General features: G+C 46.1%; 1 protein-coding gene across 1 annotated transcript; it reads left to right on the top strand.

Annotated features, from left to right (window-relative positions):
• The first annotated feature begins 7,132 nt into the window (after positions 1-7,132).
• Positions 7,133-14,582, top strand: LOC124234389 (uncharacterized). The gene is made up of 3 exons (XM_046651751.1): positions 7,133-7,181; positions 8,417-8,759; positions 14,081-14,582. Exons 1-3 carry the CDS (start codon positions 7,133-7,135, stop codon positions 14,409-14,411), a joined length of 723 nt encoding a protein of 240 aa, XP_046507707.1. The 3' UTR covers positions 14,412-14,582.
• The last annotated feature ends 510 nt before the right edge of the window (positions 14,583-15,092 follow it).

The following is a 15,092-nucleotide window of genomic DNA, read 5'->3' as shown; positions in this document are numbered from 1 at the left end:
CACAAACTCTCAGGGGGTCATGAAAATCTTCCCGGGTTTCCTGTCTTTAGGAGCAAAAACGCCTGTTTAAATTTAAAAAAAAGAAAAAAATTAAAACGTATTTAAGATTGGCCATGATAATTGAGCTGGGTGAAGACGCTGAGGGCTCATTATTCTAGTTGCTGCACTTTCGCCTATTTTTGAAAATTTCCATGATAGAAAATTTATAGAAGGTATTTAAATACTTCTTTCATCACAGAACGATTCCGGAGCCCCCAAGTGGGTATCATGTAGCTTGCGCGGCAGGCAGGGCAGGCAGCCCAACTGAGCATGCTCTGAGCTGGCCTCAGTCAATTACTCTGTGAGGTGAACTCTCAATGCTTCTAGCCATTGGGCAGTTTCAAATGGCCTTTATTCTTAGCCATATGTTCTTTGGTCCATATCCTCAATGGATCATTTGTTAAAGACTAGAAGCATTAGCAACACAGATGCTGAAATTCATGTTAATAATTCAGTAACTTGCCTGATGATAGTCTTCACTTTATCTGAAAATGGTGTTTTTCTCATCAAAATCTATTCCTCCGATGATGCCCTTGGACCTCAGAAACTTAGTGTTACAGAAAGAAAAGACAGTGACAATTATGTCTAATTTGGGTTTTCATTTATAAAGAACAAACGATTGTACAGAAGTGATTATAAATAGCAGCTAGTTGATTTTTTTAAGCACAAAATATAAGAATTTCAGACATGAGGTCATGAAGGCAATTTTTGATGCCCCAACTCCTAATTACTTTCAGCCTATATTTTAATGTAAGCACCAAACAACTAACCCAAAATAACTCTTTTATTAACTTCCTCCCTGTATCTGGTGGCCTTGAAATGGTTATCATGAAATTTATTCTTTATTCACTGTTTCCTGGATCTTTTGGGCACAGAAATGGTAGAAGTTTCTAGAAATAGAGCATGTAGGCACATTGTAAGGTTTATGGGTTTTAAACACACCCTCCTGAAATTTGATGTTGATCTTCACATTCATTTAAATTTTTAAATATATTGAGTATTAAAGATTATACTAATATGAGGTTTATAATACATGTGGATAAAATATAAAATATTTTTTACTCCCAGTTTCTACATTTTCATAATACACCTTATTGGACATCTTCTATACGTGACTCTCACTTTCTGGCCCACCTTTGATGCCACCCATTGCCGGGGCAACAAGCTTTTTGCAGGTGTAAGCAGATGGTGCCTCATTTCAGCTGCACCATAGGGCTCCCTTTCGGTCCTGGGCTTCTCTGAGATGGTATCTTGGTATATGTGTGCACAACCTGGAAATTGTGAGGAAGTCAACACCCCAGGAGGAAACCCTCCAAAAGGGAATGGGAGTCTATGGGCTAATGCTTCCCTTTTTCTTCCCTCAGGCTGAAAATTCTATGCGCATTCTACCCAGCTTCTTAGAAGGTCCTCACAGAAGATGAGATGGATCACGTGGCCACCTTCACTGCCTCCTTCCCCACTTTACTCCTTCCAGGAGGCTAGGGACTCCTGTCTGCTGGGATCATTCTCCAAAATAACCTTCCTTTACAGAAACCCTTGTCACAGGCTCTGTTTCCTGCGCGGAACCCAGACTGAGACACTAAAATGATACAATAGAATGAAGACATGAATGTGAATTGCTCAGGGGTTGGTTGGATTGTATATCTCTGTGAATAGGGTTCAAAGAGAAGTTTGGGAAACACTGGACTAGATGACCACTGGCATCACAGCGTGTAGAATTAGAACCTTCACATCCCCATCCAGCTATAACAGGTTTATGGGTATCTAGGTCTTCCACGAAGAACAGTAGGAGAAGATCCCCAAGCCTCGTCAGACCTGTTGAATATCCATGAGTATGTGTGACATCCAGGAGAAACAGAGAACAAAACAAAACAGAACATTTTCACAAACATTCAGAACCCTACGATCTTGGGAGTCTTCTGCACTCTATAGTAGTAATAGATTATGTCCAAATCTGTTACAAATTATTAAACTGCAAGTGATGTTGGCCTATTCCAAGGAAACTGTTGGTCTCACTCTAGGGCATGCCTAAAGGTAAAGGAGGAGGAGACCCAAGGAGGGCTTCTTTGCTTCTGTCCTCATCCATCCCGGGGAAAGGTGGCCTTTGCGTCAGCCAGGTTGTTGGCTGGACTCTGGGGATTCTGAGAATCTAGTTACCTGCCTGTCCCTCTCTGTACCTGTATGATCTAGGCCAGTGGATCTCAAAGTGTGATTCCTGGATGAGACCATCTTTTTCCAAAGGCAAATTTTGTACTAGGAGGGAGATTAGAAATGCCAATTCTTGGGTCCCACCCGGATCTTCAACAATCTGTTCTGACAAGCCTTCCAGATGATTCTGATGCTGGCTCAAGTTTGAGAACGACTGTCCGAGGCCTTTTCCTTCTCACTTGGCTTGTGAGCTTTGGTGGCCTCCCATGTTGATTTCACACTCCTGCCCAGAGAACGGGCTCAGGGAACAAAAGATTACTAGGTGAACTGGGTGGGGGGTGAGAAAAGAGGCTAGAACTGTGTAGGTGCTACCCAGTCGACAAGCAGATTCCGTCCTGGACTTTGGAAGTCAGCTGTTTGGAATGTGAGCTGTTTTCCTAGGAATGGTAGATAGGTTCCCACGCCAGCACACAAAGGCATATTTAATCCTGAATCCAGCTGAAATAGCGCTGCGGCACAGTGAAATAGAGCAGATCACAGTGCTCCCGTAGTATTAGTCACCAATCAAAGCAGAATAAAGCAAGAAATGAAACACAGAGATAGTATTTTGTTTATGCTAATATTGATGCTGGCAGGACAGGTTGATCTGCAGGCGGATGGAGAGGTAATTGGGGATTTGTCAAGACTATGAAGGAGTGGCTTGCCTTTCTCTTTAGAATGTCATGATACTAAATTCCTGTAGTTAGGTTTTCTTAAATGTGGTTCTAGACTGTTACCTTCTCTTTTTCTGAAGGCACGTTTCTCACTAAGAAAGAGAGAAAGAATTCTGAGACAAGTTGGCAAGAGTTGAAAAGGAGAGCGGAAAGGATAAGGGCATTAAAGACAATGTGGGTTTGTTTTTTTTATTAACACGAGCATCAACAGAGACAGAATTAAGTTGAGTTGTGAGCAATGAGGGATGGATCGTCAGAAGGAGGGTCAGAATTCTCTTCTGACAAAAGGGAGGAAAGAAAGCAGACAAAAACTGACTATACAGTTTAAGAACTGCTGTTCTGGAAAACATCCCTCCTATTGTACTGCCCTTAGAATTGGCCCATAGTCACATTCCATGTCACCTTGTCCCCTCTCTGGCTACATGGGCAGCTGACCAGAGGCCTTGACAATGACCAATGATATGGCATAAGAAGGTGAGCTGGACCAATCTGATGTCCTCTTTTTCCCTCCCAGGCATTTGACCTCAGGAATACCCAAGGCGTTTGTTCGACCGTGACGGGAAGAGGTGCATGGCTGGCCATGGACACTTGACATGTTCTCAAATCAAAGCTTCTAGTTAGGTTTCCTGTGGTGGCTAAAGTACTTTCTTTTCGGGTTCACTATGCATTTATTAACCATTCTATTTTTGTACCATACAAATTATCATTGCTGACGGTTGAATGGCTGGATTTGGAGAAATGTGGTAGCCCTAATGGAATTAATTAAGTGAATAATATTGCCTGACAAATGGCTCCGCGTACCAAAGAGGGCTTGAGACTTAATTACTGATGTCATTTATCTCTCTATTTGCACCCCAACAATAAGTGACTCGCTTCTCATTAACGTTGGATCATCTTCGAAAAGGAAAAAAAGTAGCCAAAATATCAAGAAAGAAAAAAAAATTGATGTCTTCGTTCCCCACTTCATTATCCTGATAAATCATAACAGACTCTGTTAATTAGATGGGCAGCTTTAACTGGCTGACTCCTGTCCAACAATTACCTCAGAAAGAAGCACCACTGGGAACATTTCCTTCCCTTGGGAGGACATGAAAGAAAGTCCATAACAGAAAAAGGGATCATTTCCCCAGCCGTGCTGGGGACCACAGTGGTCAGTATGAATTTCTAGACTGAAGGGCTGGAGCTGTTGCAGAGATGTTGCTGATGCGTGATGGCGATGGTGGGGTGACCGACGCTGTCCTCTTAATCTAAGACTTAGGTAATGGTCCCCCGTGCCTCCACCTCCCCTGGGGAGATTAGAGCCTAATTAAACAGAGGAACAGGTGTAAGAGGGTTAGATTGAATCAGGCCAAATTAATTGCTGAGATTGGTTTTGCATTTGGTAACTGGAAACAATGAATTAACTACAGTCGGAAGACAGCTAATCCCTTGGTCTCGCTGCGACTGTGTATAAAACAGACTAGACTTGCTGGGAACACAAACAAAGGGGGTTTTGACGTGAAAGTACAACGCATCTTTGCATGAGGAAGGCTGGGCAATGAGCCTTGCCACGCAGAGTGGCTATATGTGTCCCGGACTGCCTGCCTGGGACAGCCCTGGTTTATGCCTGTTGTTCCTGGAAAATTATTAATAGTGCCCCCTTTGATTCTAGAAAAATGCCCCGGTTTGGACTATCAATCAAATAGTTACTGTATTTCAACGTCAATTTTAAGCTGCCTTTTTCTTCTCTCTTTACCAGAAGAGTGGTGTCATAGGTTGAATTGTGTTCCCCCAAAAGACACTGAAGTCTTAATTCTCAGCACGTGTGGAAGTGACCTTATTTGGAAAATAGGGTCTTTGCAGATGATCAAGTTAAGATGAGGTCATCAATACTGGCCTAACCCAATATGACTGATGTCCTTATAAAATGGAGAAACTTGGACACAGAGACAGACGTGCACATAAGGAGAATGCCATGTGACAAGGGAGGCAAAGATTGGGTGATCTTTCTACAAGCCAAGGGGTGCCAAAGATTGTCAGCAAACCGCTAGGAGTTCCGGGAGAGGCCTGGAGCAGATCCTTCGTCTCAGCCCTCAGAAGGAACCAACCCTACGCACACCTTGATCTCGGACTTCCAGCCTCCAGAACTGTGAGCCAATACATTTCTGTTGTTTCAAGCCATCCACGTGTGGTATTTTGTTATGGAAGCCTGAGCAAACTAATTCAAGCGGGTACTGGTTTCAAAGTGTCTAAAAACGCTCTCATTGCTCTTGGGGTTTGTACAGTTCACAGAAATGAGCCATCTTGCTGGCCAAGGCTGCCGGCGGGGCTACTGTGAGAAGTCGGTCAGTAACCAATACCGATTTCTCAGTACCAGGCGCTGGAGAGATGGTGAAGGAGACAGATGTGGTTCCTGATCTCCAGCAGCCAGCAGTCTGGTGGGAAGGGGAGGCAATGAAGATGACCTTGTACTTAATCAGTTAAATATGAATATGTATTCAGTGTGCAGAGGACGGACCGACGAAGCACATCCTGGGGGAGGCACCCCAAGCTGGGCTGGAAAAAAAAGGCTCGCAGAGGAAAGGATGTCTAAGCTGAGACCTGATGAGCAAGGGTTATCTGGATTTTAAAAATGGGCTGTGGAAGGAGCAGGTGTGAAGGCTCTAGGGCAAGAGGAAGCAAGGAGCGTACACACATACCCAGAGAAATCCAAGAACAGAGCAGCTGGGGACGGCATAGTAGCTTCCAGTTCTTTTTCTCAGCCTTCATCTTCTCATTCATCAAAGGTTTACAGCACACTTACCATGTTCTGTCCCCCGAGCTAGGGGCTGGGGGATGCCCGTGGTGGAGACCAACACGTAAACTGCCCATCAAGCAGCTGATGGCCCAGGGCTGGGAAAAGAGATGGGAGCAGACGGAGAGAACAGAGCCACCACTTCTGTCAGGACAACTCGGAGCAGCGGAGGAAGCCACCTCTCAGGTGAATCTTGAGGAAAAGCTACATGCATGGGCTATGGGAGGGAAACGGGTAAACCGAAAATGTTAACCTGTGGTCAGAAGAAAAAGACCCTTCGGTCCCTGATCTCTCTGGCCAATAGTTTTCATGTGACTGGACTTGAAGAGGTCACATGTCACATCCAGAAACTTTAATTCTTTCTAAGTGTATAATGTGATTCTATTTCTCTGAAGCAGAATTTGAGTTGCAGCTTATCTAGTTTTCATTCAACGACATGGCAGGACGTTTCAGAACATTCTACAGAACACCTTTGTGATGGCTTCTTGTCCTTGAGGCCCCACGCCCAAATACTTGGACCTGGGTTCCCAGGACCTACCATGGACACCATCTCTCCTTGGCCAGAGTCTGAGGAAATAATGAAATCTATAGACTCAATCCATCCTGGGCATATATTTTTGAACTCTAGCTTTGGCAGTTCTTAGGTACAGCCCAATCAAAAGGGGCCATTAAGGGTGCCATTTTCAAGATGCATTTCTAGGTTGGATATTAAAGTCACTGTTTGCCGTCTCTAATTGACTTCAATTATCTGTCTCTTGTGGGCCCAGGACAGAAAGTTTTGGGAAGGCAAAACTAGACTCTGATTTTGTAGGCATGGCATTTATTATGTAAGCGTACAGGTCTGCATTTCAAAATGAAAAAATAATAATAATGAAAGTTTCTCTAGGCTTCTTGTGTCCAAACCACTCTTGCAAAACCACCTCTGGATGAGCTTTAAGTGTCAGCAAATCAGAAACATGTGGATTTAATTTCCTTTGAAATACACTAGGGGGACAAGGGGGTAGCAGGGCTTGGCAGCCAGCTGCTCAGGGTTTGCCAAACCCCAAATACCTCACACTCTGTTAGAGCCGTCACACTGGCCCCCAGCAGTCTCCACTGGCCAGTCCAGCCTCTGCATTTCTTGCTGTGCCATCTAGGTTTTCTCCAACCATTATGCCATTCTCTTGGTCCGTTGTAGCTGCCAGAAGGACGCTGTTAACACCACCCACATGCTTAACAGGACTTTGGAAGAGGAACCAGTACTGCAATGAGGTGTCAGGTTGGCTCCAGTCTTATCTGGATGAACAGGCCATCTTTGCAGTCATTACGGGGCCTTTAAAACCCAAAGCAACTGTGCGAGAGGTCTTCCAACTTGATTTCTAGACGGGAAAATATTTTTCTTTTATGGTGGATGATGGTATCAGGTCCCAAATGTATTAGGTTTCACGTTCATCCAACAGCCGTGCATATAATGTGAAACATGTCCATACTCTGCAAAGACCACAGCCACCCCGCCATGAGGCTCCAAGGTAAATACGGGCCCACAGACCTCCTGGGGAAATAAAGGCGTTTCATTAAAGGAGAGGAGGCACACAGTTCAGTAGTTCTGATGGCTCCTCCAAACCCCCAGATTTTCTTCTCCTAATTTAAGAGTAGGGAAGTGCCAACAAGGTCTGTATCATCGTCTGGTCTGTTATTTTTCTTCCTTGATATTAATTCGTCTTTTATTCCTCTTATATTTTCTATGTGCAAAAGTCTCTTTTGCCTAAAATAATAATGTACATTAAATGCAAAGGGCAAATTGAACTTGAAGAAAGTGCTTTCTGCATCCAAAACCACAGAGGCTTTGGTGCCTGCTATGGGTCGCATATGTATATATGCTGATTCTTTTGCTATCCTCGAGTTACCAAAGAGGTAATGGGGGCAGCCCCAGAGAGACTGAGTAAGCTACAGATCACACACCTAGTAAGTAAGAAAGTCAGAACTTGACCTGGGCTGTTGGACTCCAGAAATGGCATTCTTTCCAGTACTCGAGGCTGCCTTTCACTCTACTGTGATGGTTCATTTTGTGTCAACTTGAACGGCCCACGGGGTGCCCAGATAGTGGGTCAAACATTATTCTGAGTTTTCTGTGAGGGTGTTTCTGTGCGATTAACATTTAAATCAGTAGACTGAGTAAAGCAGATTGCCCCCCCATGTGGGTGGGCCTCATCCAATCAGTTGAAGGCATGGATAGAACAAAAGGGCTGACTCCCCCCTGATTAAGAAATAACTCCTCTTGCCTGACTGATTGAGCTGGGACATCCGATTTTTCCTGCTTTTGGACTTGAACTGAAATATCAGCTCTTCTTGGGTCCTGAGCCTGCTGACCTTCAGGCTAGAACTTCACCGTTGGTTCTCCTCATTCTCAGGCCTTTGCACTTAAACTGGAACTACGCCCTTGGCTCTCCTGGGGCCCTAGCTGGCCAGCTCACCCTGCGGACCTCAGCACTTGTCAGCCTCCATAATTGCAAGAGCCTGTTCCTTACAAGAAATCTCTCAGTCTATCTGTAGCTCTGTTTATCCTGATGATTCCGTTTCTCTGGAGAACCCTAAAACACCCATTTCTTATGTGCTCTACCAGGCAACCCTGTGAGGTCGCTGGCTCAGGTGCCATCATTGCTGTTTGCCAGGTGAGGGAAGACAAGACCTGGAAACTGCCCCTGAGTGTGCGCATGTGGACACACACCTGCACACCACACTTCACACATACTTCAGGACTAAGATCGGAATCCAGGTCTGCTCATTCCTCATGTGGTGTTGCTTCCCCAAGGCATCCACAGAGTAGCCACGGAGAGCAAGGCGGGGTCACTTGAAGGAGTCATTTATCTCCAAGTCCTTCTTCACGCAGAAAAATCTGCCTCTGAGTATTGGGTGTATAGAGGAGCCTCTGCGATTTGTTTATGCTTTGAATTGCATATTGTAAGTTCCAGCTCCAGGAAACAATGCCACAAGGAAGTAATCAAACCTCTTAAGTTCCCACCTGGAGACAGCGAACACAGGGAAAGGATCCTCGAGAGTAATGTTACCCTCCAAACAACTGGCTGCCGAGCGCACACAAATATCTGGTTAGTAGAATTTCTGTCTGAGCGAGGGCGTCTCATGATCCTTGTGAGCGGGTGTAAACTCCAAGGCCATTCAATGTATCAAGACTATTATCCAGGTTGGCTGGGTGGCGCAGCAACTAAGTTCACACGTTCTGCTTTGGTGGCCCGGGATTTGCTGGTTCAGATCCCAGGTGTGGACCTACACACTGCTTATCAAGCCATGCTGTGGCAGGCATCCCACATATAAAGTAGAGGAAGATGGACAGGGATGTTAGCTCAAGGCCAGTCTTCCTCAGCAAAAAGAGGAGGATTGGCAGCAGATGTTAGGTCAGGGCTAATCTTCCTCAAAAAAGAAAAAGAAAAAGACCATGGACAACTATCCTAGGTGAGTATGCCATCTATTTTTACTTTCAAGGCTTTCTGTTTGATGAAGCCACGCCTGCCTTGGGGTTAAGAAGGAATTGCATTCTCCCCCCACCTCTCTCGCCTTCACGGTGTCCACTCTGGCCATCTAGGGCAAGAGCTGGGCTGTTAACCACTGAAGATGCAAGCCGACTGTCCACTGAAAACGAAGGGAACACTGGTGAGGGAACGTTTGCACAGAACATCTTCGACTGCTCCTCTCAAGTGGCCCGAAGTTCAGGAGCAGGTGGCTGTGGCCTTCTACCGCTGTTCCCAAGTAGCAGAGAGGCATCATATTCTGGGCCACAAGAGCCCCGCATAATCCTCCCAACTCCCCCTTCTCCAGCCTCCCACAGGCTTTTGTGTGTTGAAACGTCTGCAGAAAACGGATGGGGCTTTGCACATCCACCTGAGATATGCAGCTCCCCAACACACTACCTCTGCTTCTGCAGCAGCCAAGAAGCTGGTGGCCGAGGAGGGTGGCCGGGGAGGAAGGGCTGGGACTAATGCTGCCAAGTGGGGACAGCTGGTGCCGGACAGCAGGGAGCTTTGGTTTTAGTTAATGGCATTTGGCAAGTCCCCACCTGGGAACAGTGACTACAGGGATGGGATCCTTGGACTGGATAAGTGAATGGGGTTCATTGTGGTCAAGGGGACAGAAAAGAGTTGTCATCCTTTGACTGAGAACCTTCCGTCTCTCCCAACCTCCTTGTCATAGAACAATATCATTTTCAAAAGGTCTGGTTTGGGGCTTCACAGCGTGAACGCGTTGCTGTGAGCAGCAGAAGAGAAAAGAGCATTTTTCCTTTAAAAAATGAGCCTCAGACTCACTCGTTCTGCCTGAAGCCAGAAGCTCCTGACTTCTGCCGGCTTCCCTCTGATGGAGAATGGGTGCTTCATACTTTGCAAGGCGCCGCTCTTCTCTCTGCTGGTTGGGTAAGCTCCTGTAAGCGGGGCTGAACAAGAAATGCCATTTCTCGTGGAAATAATTTCATTTCCACTAAACCCACACATGGGCTTGTTTTCAGAGCGGCTCAGACATGCCGGACAACATACTCTGAATCGAGGGGGGAAATGGAGACGGTTGAAACATTTGCTATGAGGGAAGGAACCAAGCAAGCAAAGAGAGCTGTTCATTAGCATTGACCTTGGAGATGGATGTCACGTAACACTGCGGTTCAGGCCTCATTATCTGCTGAGGGGCAAGCAGGGCTCCCGTGTGCTGTTTTGTAGCCATAATCCTCTCCCACAGGGAGGTTCAGTATCAGATGCTGTTCCCAAGCAGGCCGGTGCATTTGATGGGTCCCGGCACCGCTTGGTCACGTTCCATCTCAGCAGAGTGGTCCTTGCAAAGCAGCTGGCCCCAGTGCCATTGGCAACGCCACAGAATAACATATACTTGACTGTGTAAAACTGATGGCTTTCAACCTGGTGCCCTGCTGGGATATTTCCAGCCTGCAAAGGGATCTGATCGCACATTGGATTTAAAGTAGCCTTTACGAATATTGATTCAAAGTGAACTCTCCTAAAAAAAATACAGATGCCTAGCCCCACCCCAGATCAATGAAATAGAATCACCCTGGAATGGGGCCTGCGCATTAGAACTTAAAACAGCTTCTCAGATGGGAGCTTCTAAGGGGCAGCCAGGGCCGAGAACTCCTGAACCAGAGAAATGACAGCTCTCTCTCTTGGCTGTGTTTTCCGGGATTTCTGGGTCTCTATGGCTTTCTGCTGGTGGCACTGTGACATTCATAGGTGTGGGTTAAGGGCCACGGGAGAGTGCTCATGCTCCTGGGAGGCAGTTTCACTGTTTACAGGCCCTGTTGTTAGGGAAACAGGCATCGCCATGCGCTAAGGCCACCTGGTAGGTGGACACACACACTCTCTCTCAAACGCTCTTTGTAGGTTGAAAGGCCTGCACACTGGTCACCGGGCTGGGCTTGCAGGGTGTCCAGCAACCATGGGAGCTGCAGTCCCACGACCTCACTTTCCACTCTGTGGAATGTATCTCCCTTGTATGCCCACTGATGAAAAAGGTACTTAATTTACGTCACTGGTGTTACAAACTCTTTCATCTTATGACCCTCGGGGACTTTGATAAACGCCCTATAAATGCCACACCCCTAACTGTTTGTAGGCCATGACCCAGTCCAATTATGACAAAAAGGTTTACAAGAGACGCTTGACTGGAAGGCCACAGATAGGCTAAAAGTAAAAGGACGGAAACAGATGAACTGTGCAAACTCAAAGTAGAGAAAGATGCTGTGGCTCTCTCAGGATCAGACAATGTGGGCTTCAAGAGAAGGAGGATAGACAGAAGTCACCCCTCCAAACACCCGCTTCCATCCCCTTCTCCCCCCTTCTCCCCACCGCCACTGCCTTAGCATGGGGTCCTTCATGCCCTGAGGTTCAGCTGTATCCGCCGGGACAGGAATCCGGGTGCGGGTGCTGGGGTGCCCTCTGAGGTCTTCCAGCCTCCCCAGCTCCCGGCAGCTCCTCCTGCGCCGCCCTGCTCTGTATTCCTTCTCGCTTGTTCCCCGTTCTCCTTGCTTGTTCCCCCTTCTCCTCTCCTCTTCCAGGCCCTTGGCATAATCTCATCTAGGGACTTAGCTTTTACAAAAGCAGGGAAGAATCTTTCCAGCTGGCCCACATCCCCGAGGCCAAGAAGTGTGAAGCTTGGCTACCCACTGGAAACTGGTGTGGGTGGCGAATAAAGGGGCCCACACTCAAATCAGTATTTTAACGATCGGCCCTTACAACGCCCTGGCGTTTCCCCGGCGCCCACAAGTGGCACTCATTGTTCCTGCCCTGGACGTTTCCTGTCTCTTGGTCTTTTTGGACAATAGCTGCAGAGGTGCTTGGCTGTCTTATCGTCCCCCACCCCAGACTTTACCCCGTTGAAGGCGGCCCTCACTTTTTGCAGGGGGCTCCCAGCTCACCCAGGAATCTCATGTCGAATGGAGCAGGATTAAGTTATTCCCTCTGCAGCAGCATCTGCGCAGAGACTTGGCTTCAAGACCCAATCTCCCCTGGGCATGTTTGCCAGCCTGACCCTCCTGCGTGTGCAGAGCTCCTCTTCAGGGCAGAGAGCACTTCTCACTCAGCAGTACAGAGGTCCTCTCTCTTAGAATGAAATTGCTCTGAGAGGGCACCTGGGAGCTCACTCCTCAAAGTAGGTCTGCGGACCAGCAGCACCGCACCGGGCATCCGGGAGCTTCTCGGAAAGGCAGATTCTCAGGGGCCCCCAGACCTCTTGCATCAGAATCTGCATTTTAATAATCCCAGGTTATTAGTGCACAGGTAAAATTTACAAAGTACTCCTCGAGCGCATTCCCCTCACACTGATAATGAATCAAAACAAGCCTGTATTTACAAAATATTTTTAAACGATTAAGGAAAAAATCATGAAAACTTTTGCTTATCAAGGTAGCAAAGAGTAGAAATAAAAAGATTATACCAATGTTTATGTGAAGGAGATACTTTTTTATTAGACGCTGCTGGTGGAAAGGTCAATTAGTACAAGGTTTCTAAAAGGCAACTTGTTTGAGAAGTCTTGGAAAGATCCTCAGCCAAAGGAATAATTTCATTTCTATGACTTGACCTTAAGTTAAAAAGTAGGGTGTGATGTAGCTTTAAAGATACAATGAAAAGGATTTTCAGACAATGGTTTAGCTGTTTTTCTAATCTTCCTCACTAACAGAATCCCAGTTTTGTGGGGAGGCGGGGAGAGGGGGAGCAACGTGCTCAGCTAAAAACCTTTTCTGGACTCTGGGCAAAAGGGATGGACAGTGAGGTGTAAGCAGAGGTCATTGGGGGGCATCTCCAGGAAAACTTGACGAGGGCAATCAACTCAGTTACCAGCCCCCTTCTGACCTATGACCTCTGCCCCCTCTTCCCCTGTATCCTGCCTGGAACTCTGATGGGATGTTGGAGATCCATTACCCACTGACCCGATGTCAGCACTGTCTCCTTCCAGACTTTTCATTATATGAGAAAAAGAAAACCCTAATTTGTTTAAGTGATTGTGTCTCAGGAGTGTGACATTTGGATTTGAACACAACTCCTAACTTACATGCAACCTAAATGTCCAAAAACAGAGGCTTGATTAATACATTATCATTTATCTGCACAATGAAATGCTTTACAGCATTAAAAAAATCACTCAGAACTGTGGTTTCAAATTATTTCTAGCAGTGGACACTTCCTCTTTTTAATATTCAGTCTTTCATAGAATCCTAGTATATAGAACTGTTAATAATAGACTATTCTCTTTTTTTGGTAAGAAAGATTGGCCCTGAGCTAACGTCTGTTACCAATCTTCCTCTATTTTGTATGTGGGACGCCGCCACAGCACGGCCTGATGAGTGGTGTGTAGGTTCGTGCTTGGGATCCAAACCCATGAACCCCTGGTGGCCGAAGCAGAGCACATGAACTTAACCACTATGCCACTGGGCCGGCCCCAAAAGTAGACTATTCTTGGTGAACTGGGGGTGGGAATTCATAATCTTCTCCTTCCACCTGCAAAATCTACTCTCTTCTGTAGGGGCCCTGAAATGCCTTCATTGGTCTCTAGAATTTGGTAAAACAATAGAAAACAGTTAGAAAAACATTGTTGTTGTGATCTCTTGACCTACGTGAAAAAAATATTCATGAGATCTTGTTAAGCAAAAAAAAACCCAGTTTACTAATCAAATTACGGTATGATCCAATTTTATATTTAAAAATATATATAAACACTAGCTCTCCCAGGCTTCACCAGTTTTTGGAAAAAAATGAAGTCACATGAATTGTAATTGTTCAAAATCCCTTGGCTGGTGGCCGTCATTTGAGAAATGGTAGCACCTTCCTCCTCAATCTCCCCCAGCTATCTCTGAAGGGACTGGAGGGTGTTTCCCACCCGTTTGGACCAGGATCCCTCAAATTCTCGCTCTGGCTTCTAGGTTTCCATCACTTGCAGAGGTGCGTGAGGACCATCCCAGCCCCGCTCTTGCCGCGGGTGCCTCTGAGAGGTCTGCCCCAGATGCCTGCCTCATGCTCACTTTACTGCAAACACTTGCCTTGGTCCTGTGCTGCGTGGGGTCATGCTGGTTTCTGCAGAGAACTAGGAAGATGAACAGGGGCTGTTCCATGGGGCTGAACTGTGGCTCAAGGGCAGGCTGGGGACCAGAGGCCATGCCAGTGGTCCTGCTGACCTCATTTCTACAGGCCTGCCTGACCCCATGCCTCCGTGCATCCAGCATCAACCTCCCAGCTCTCTCCAGCCCCAGATGAGCTTGTGGGGACCCCAAGTTCATCATTCTCAATTGGTCCCCCATACATGTACACGTATACACGTGCAAGTATCCACTGGAATTTAAAATTTTAATAGTAGTAACTTCTGAATGGCAAGATTGGGGTGCTTCAATGTTTTAAATGTTTTTCTTGCTTACTTGTGTTTTTAAAATTTCCACAATAAACATGTATTACTTGTACTGAAAAACTTAAGATGCACCTGAAATCAGTTACGGCTCCAATCACTAAATACACTTAATTGCTTAGTTCACTTAAATGTGAGTTTCCTGCCACCCAAGGCAAGTATTTTACCTGTGTTAATGTTAGAGGGGCAGAGGTGGGAGTGGGGAGGGGCGGGGTGGCAGGATGGCAGGAGGGGGAGACGTACCATAGGCAGAAAAAAAGTCATGTGGAACTGTGGTTTCAAATTTGTTTTTAGTAGGAGCCACCTCTGCTTTTTTATATTCAGTTTTTTGCAGAATCTCAGTATTAATATAGTGTTAACAGTTAGTGTGTGTGTGTCTAAATCTATACGTCTTTTTTCCAGCTTTATTGAGATATAATGGACACGTAGCATTGTAAAGTTTAAGGTGTACAATGTACTGATTTGATACACTTGTTATCTCTATCTTTATCTCTATCTCTAAGAAAGACTGAAGACAGGCTGAGGACAATGCATTC

Source organism: Equus quagga, unplaced genomic scaffold (assembly GCF_021613505.1).
Source record: "Equus quagga isolate Etosha38 unplaced genomic scaffold, UCLA_HA_Equagga_1.0 73442_RagTag, whole genome shotgun sequence".
NCBI lineage: Eukaryota > Metazoa > Chordata > Mammalia > Perissodactyla > Equidae > Equus > Equus quagga.
This window is presented reverse-complemented; position numbering and strand designations above follow the sequence as displayed.

Coding starts and splice junctions, on each gene's coding strand:
- LOC124234389 (XM_046651751.1), top strand. CDS start 7,133: ATGTCCATACTCTGCAAAGACCACAGCCACCCCGCCATGAGGCTCCAA. Junction 7,182..8,416: donor CCCCGCCATGAGGCTCCAAG/GTAAATACGGGC, acceptor TTCAGGACTAAG/ATCGGAATCCAGGTCTGCTC. Junction 8,760..14,080: donor CGAGCGCACACAAATATCTG/GTTAGTAGAATT, acceptor TCTGGCTTCTAG/GTTTCCATCACTTGCAGAGG.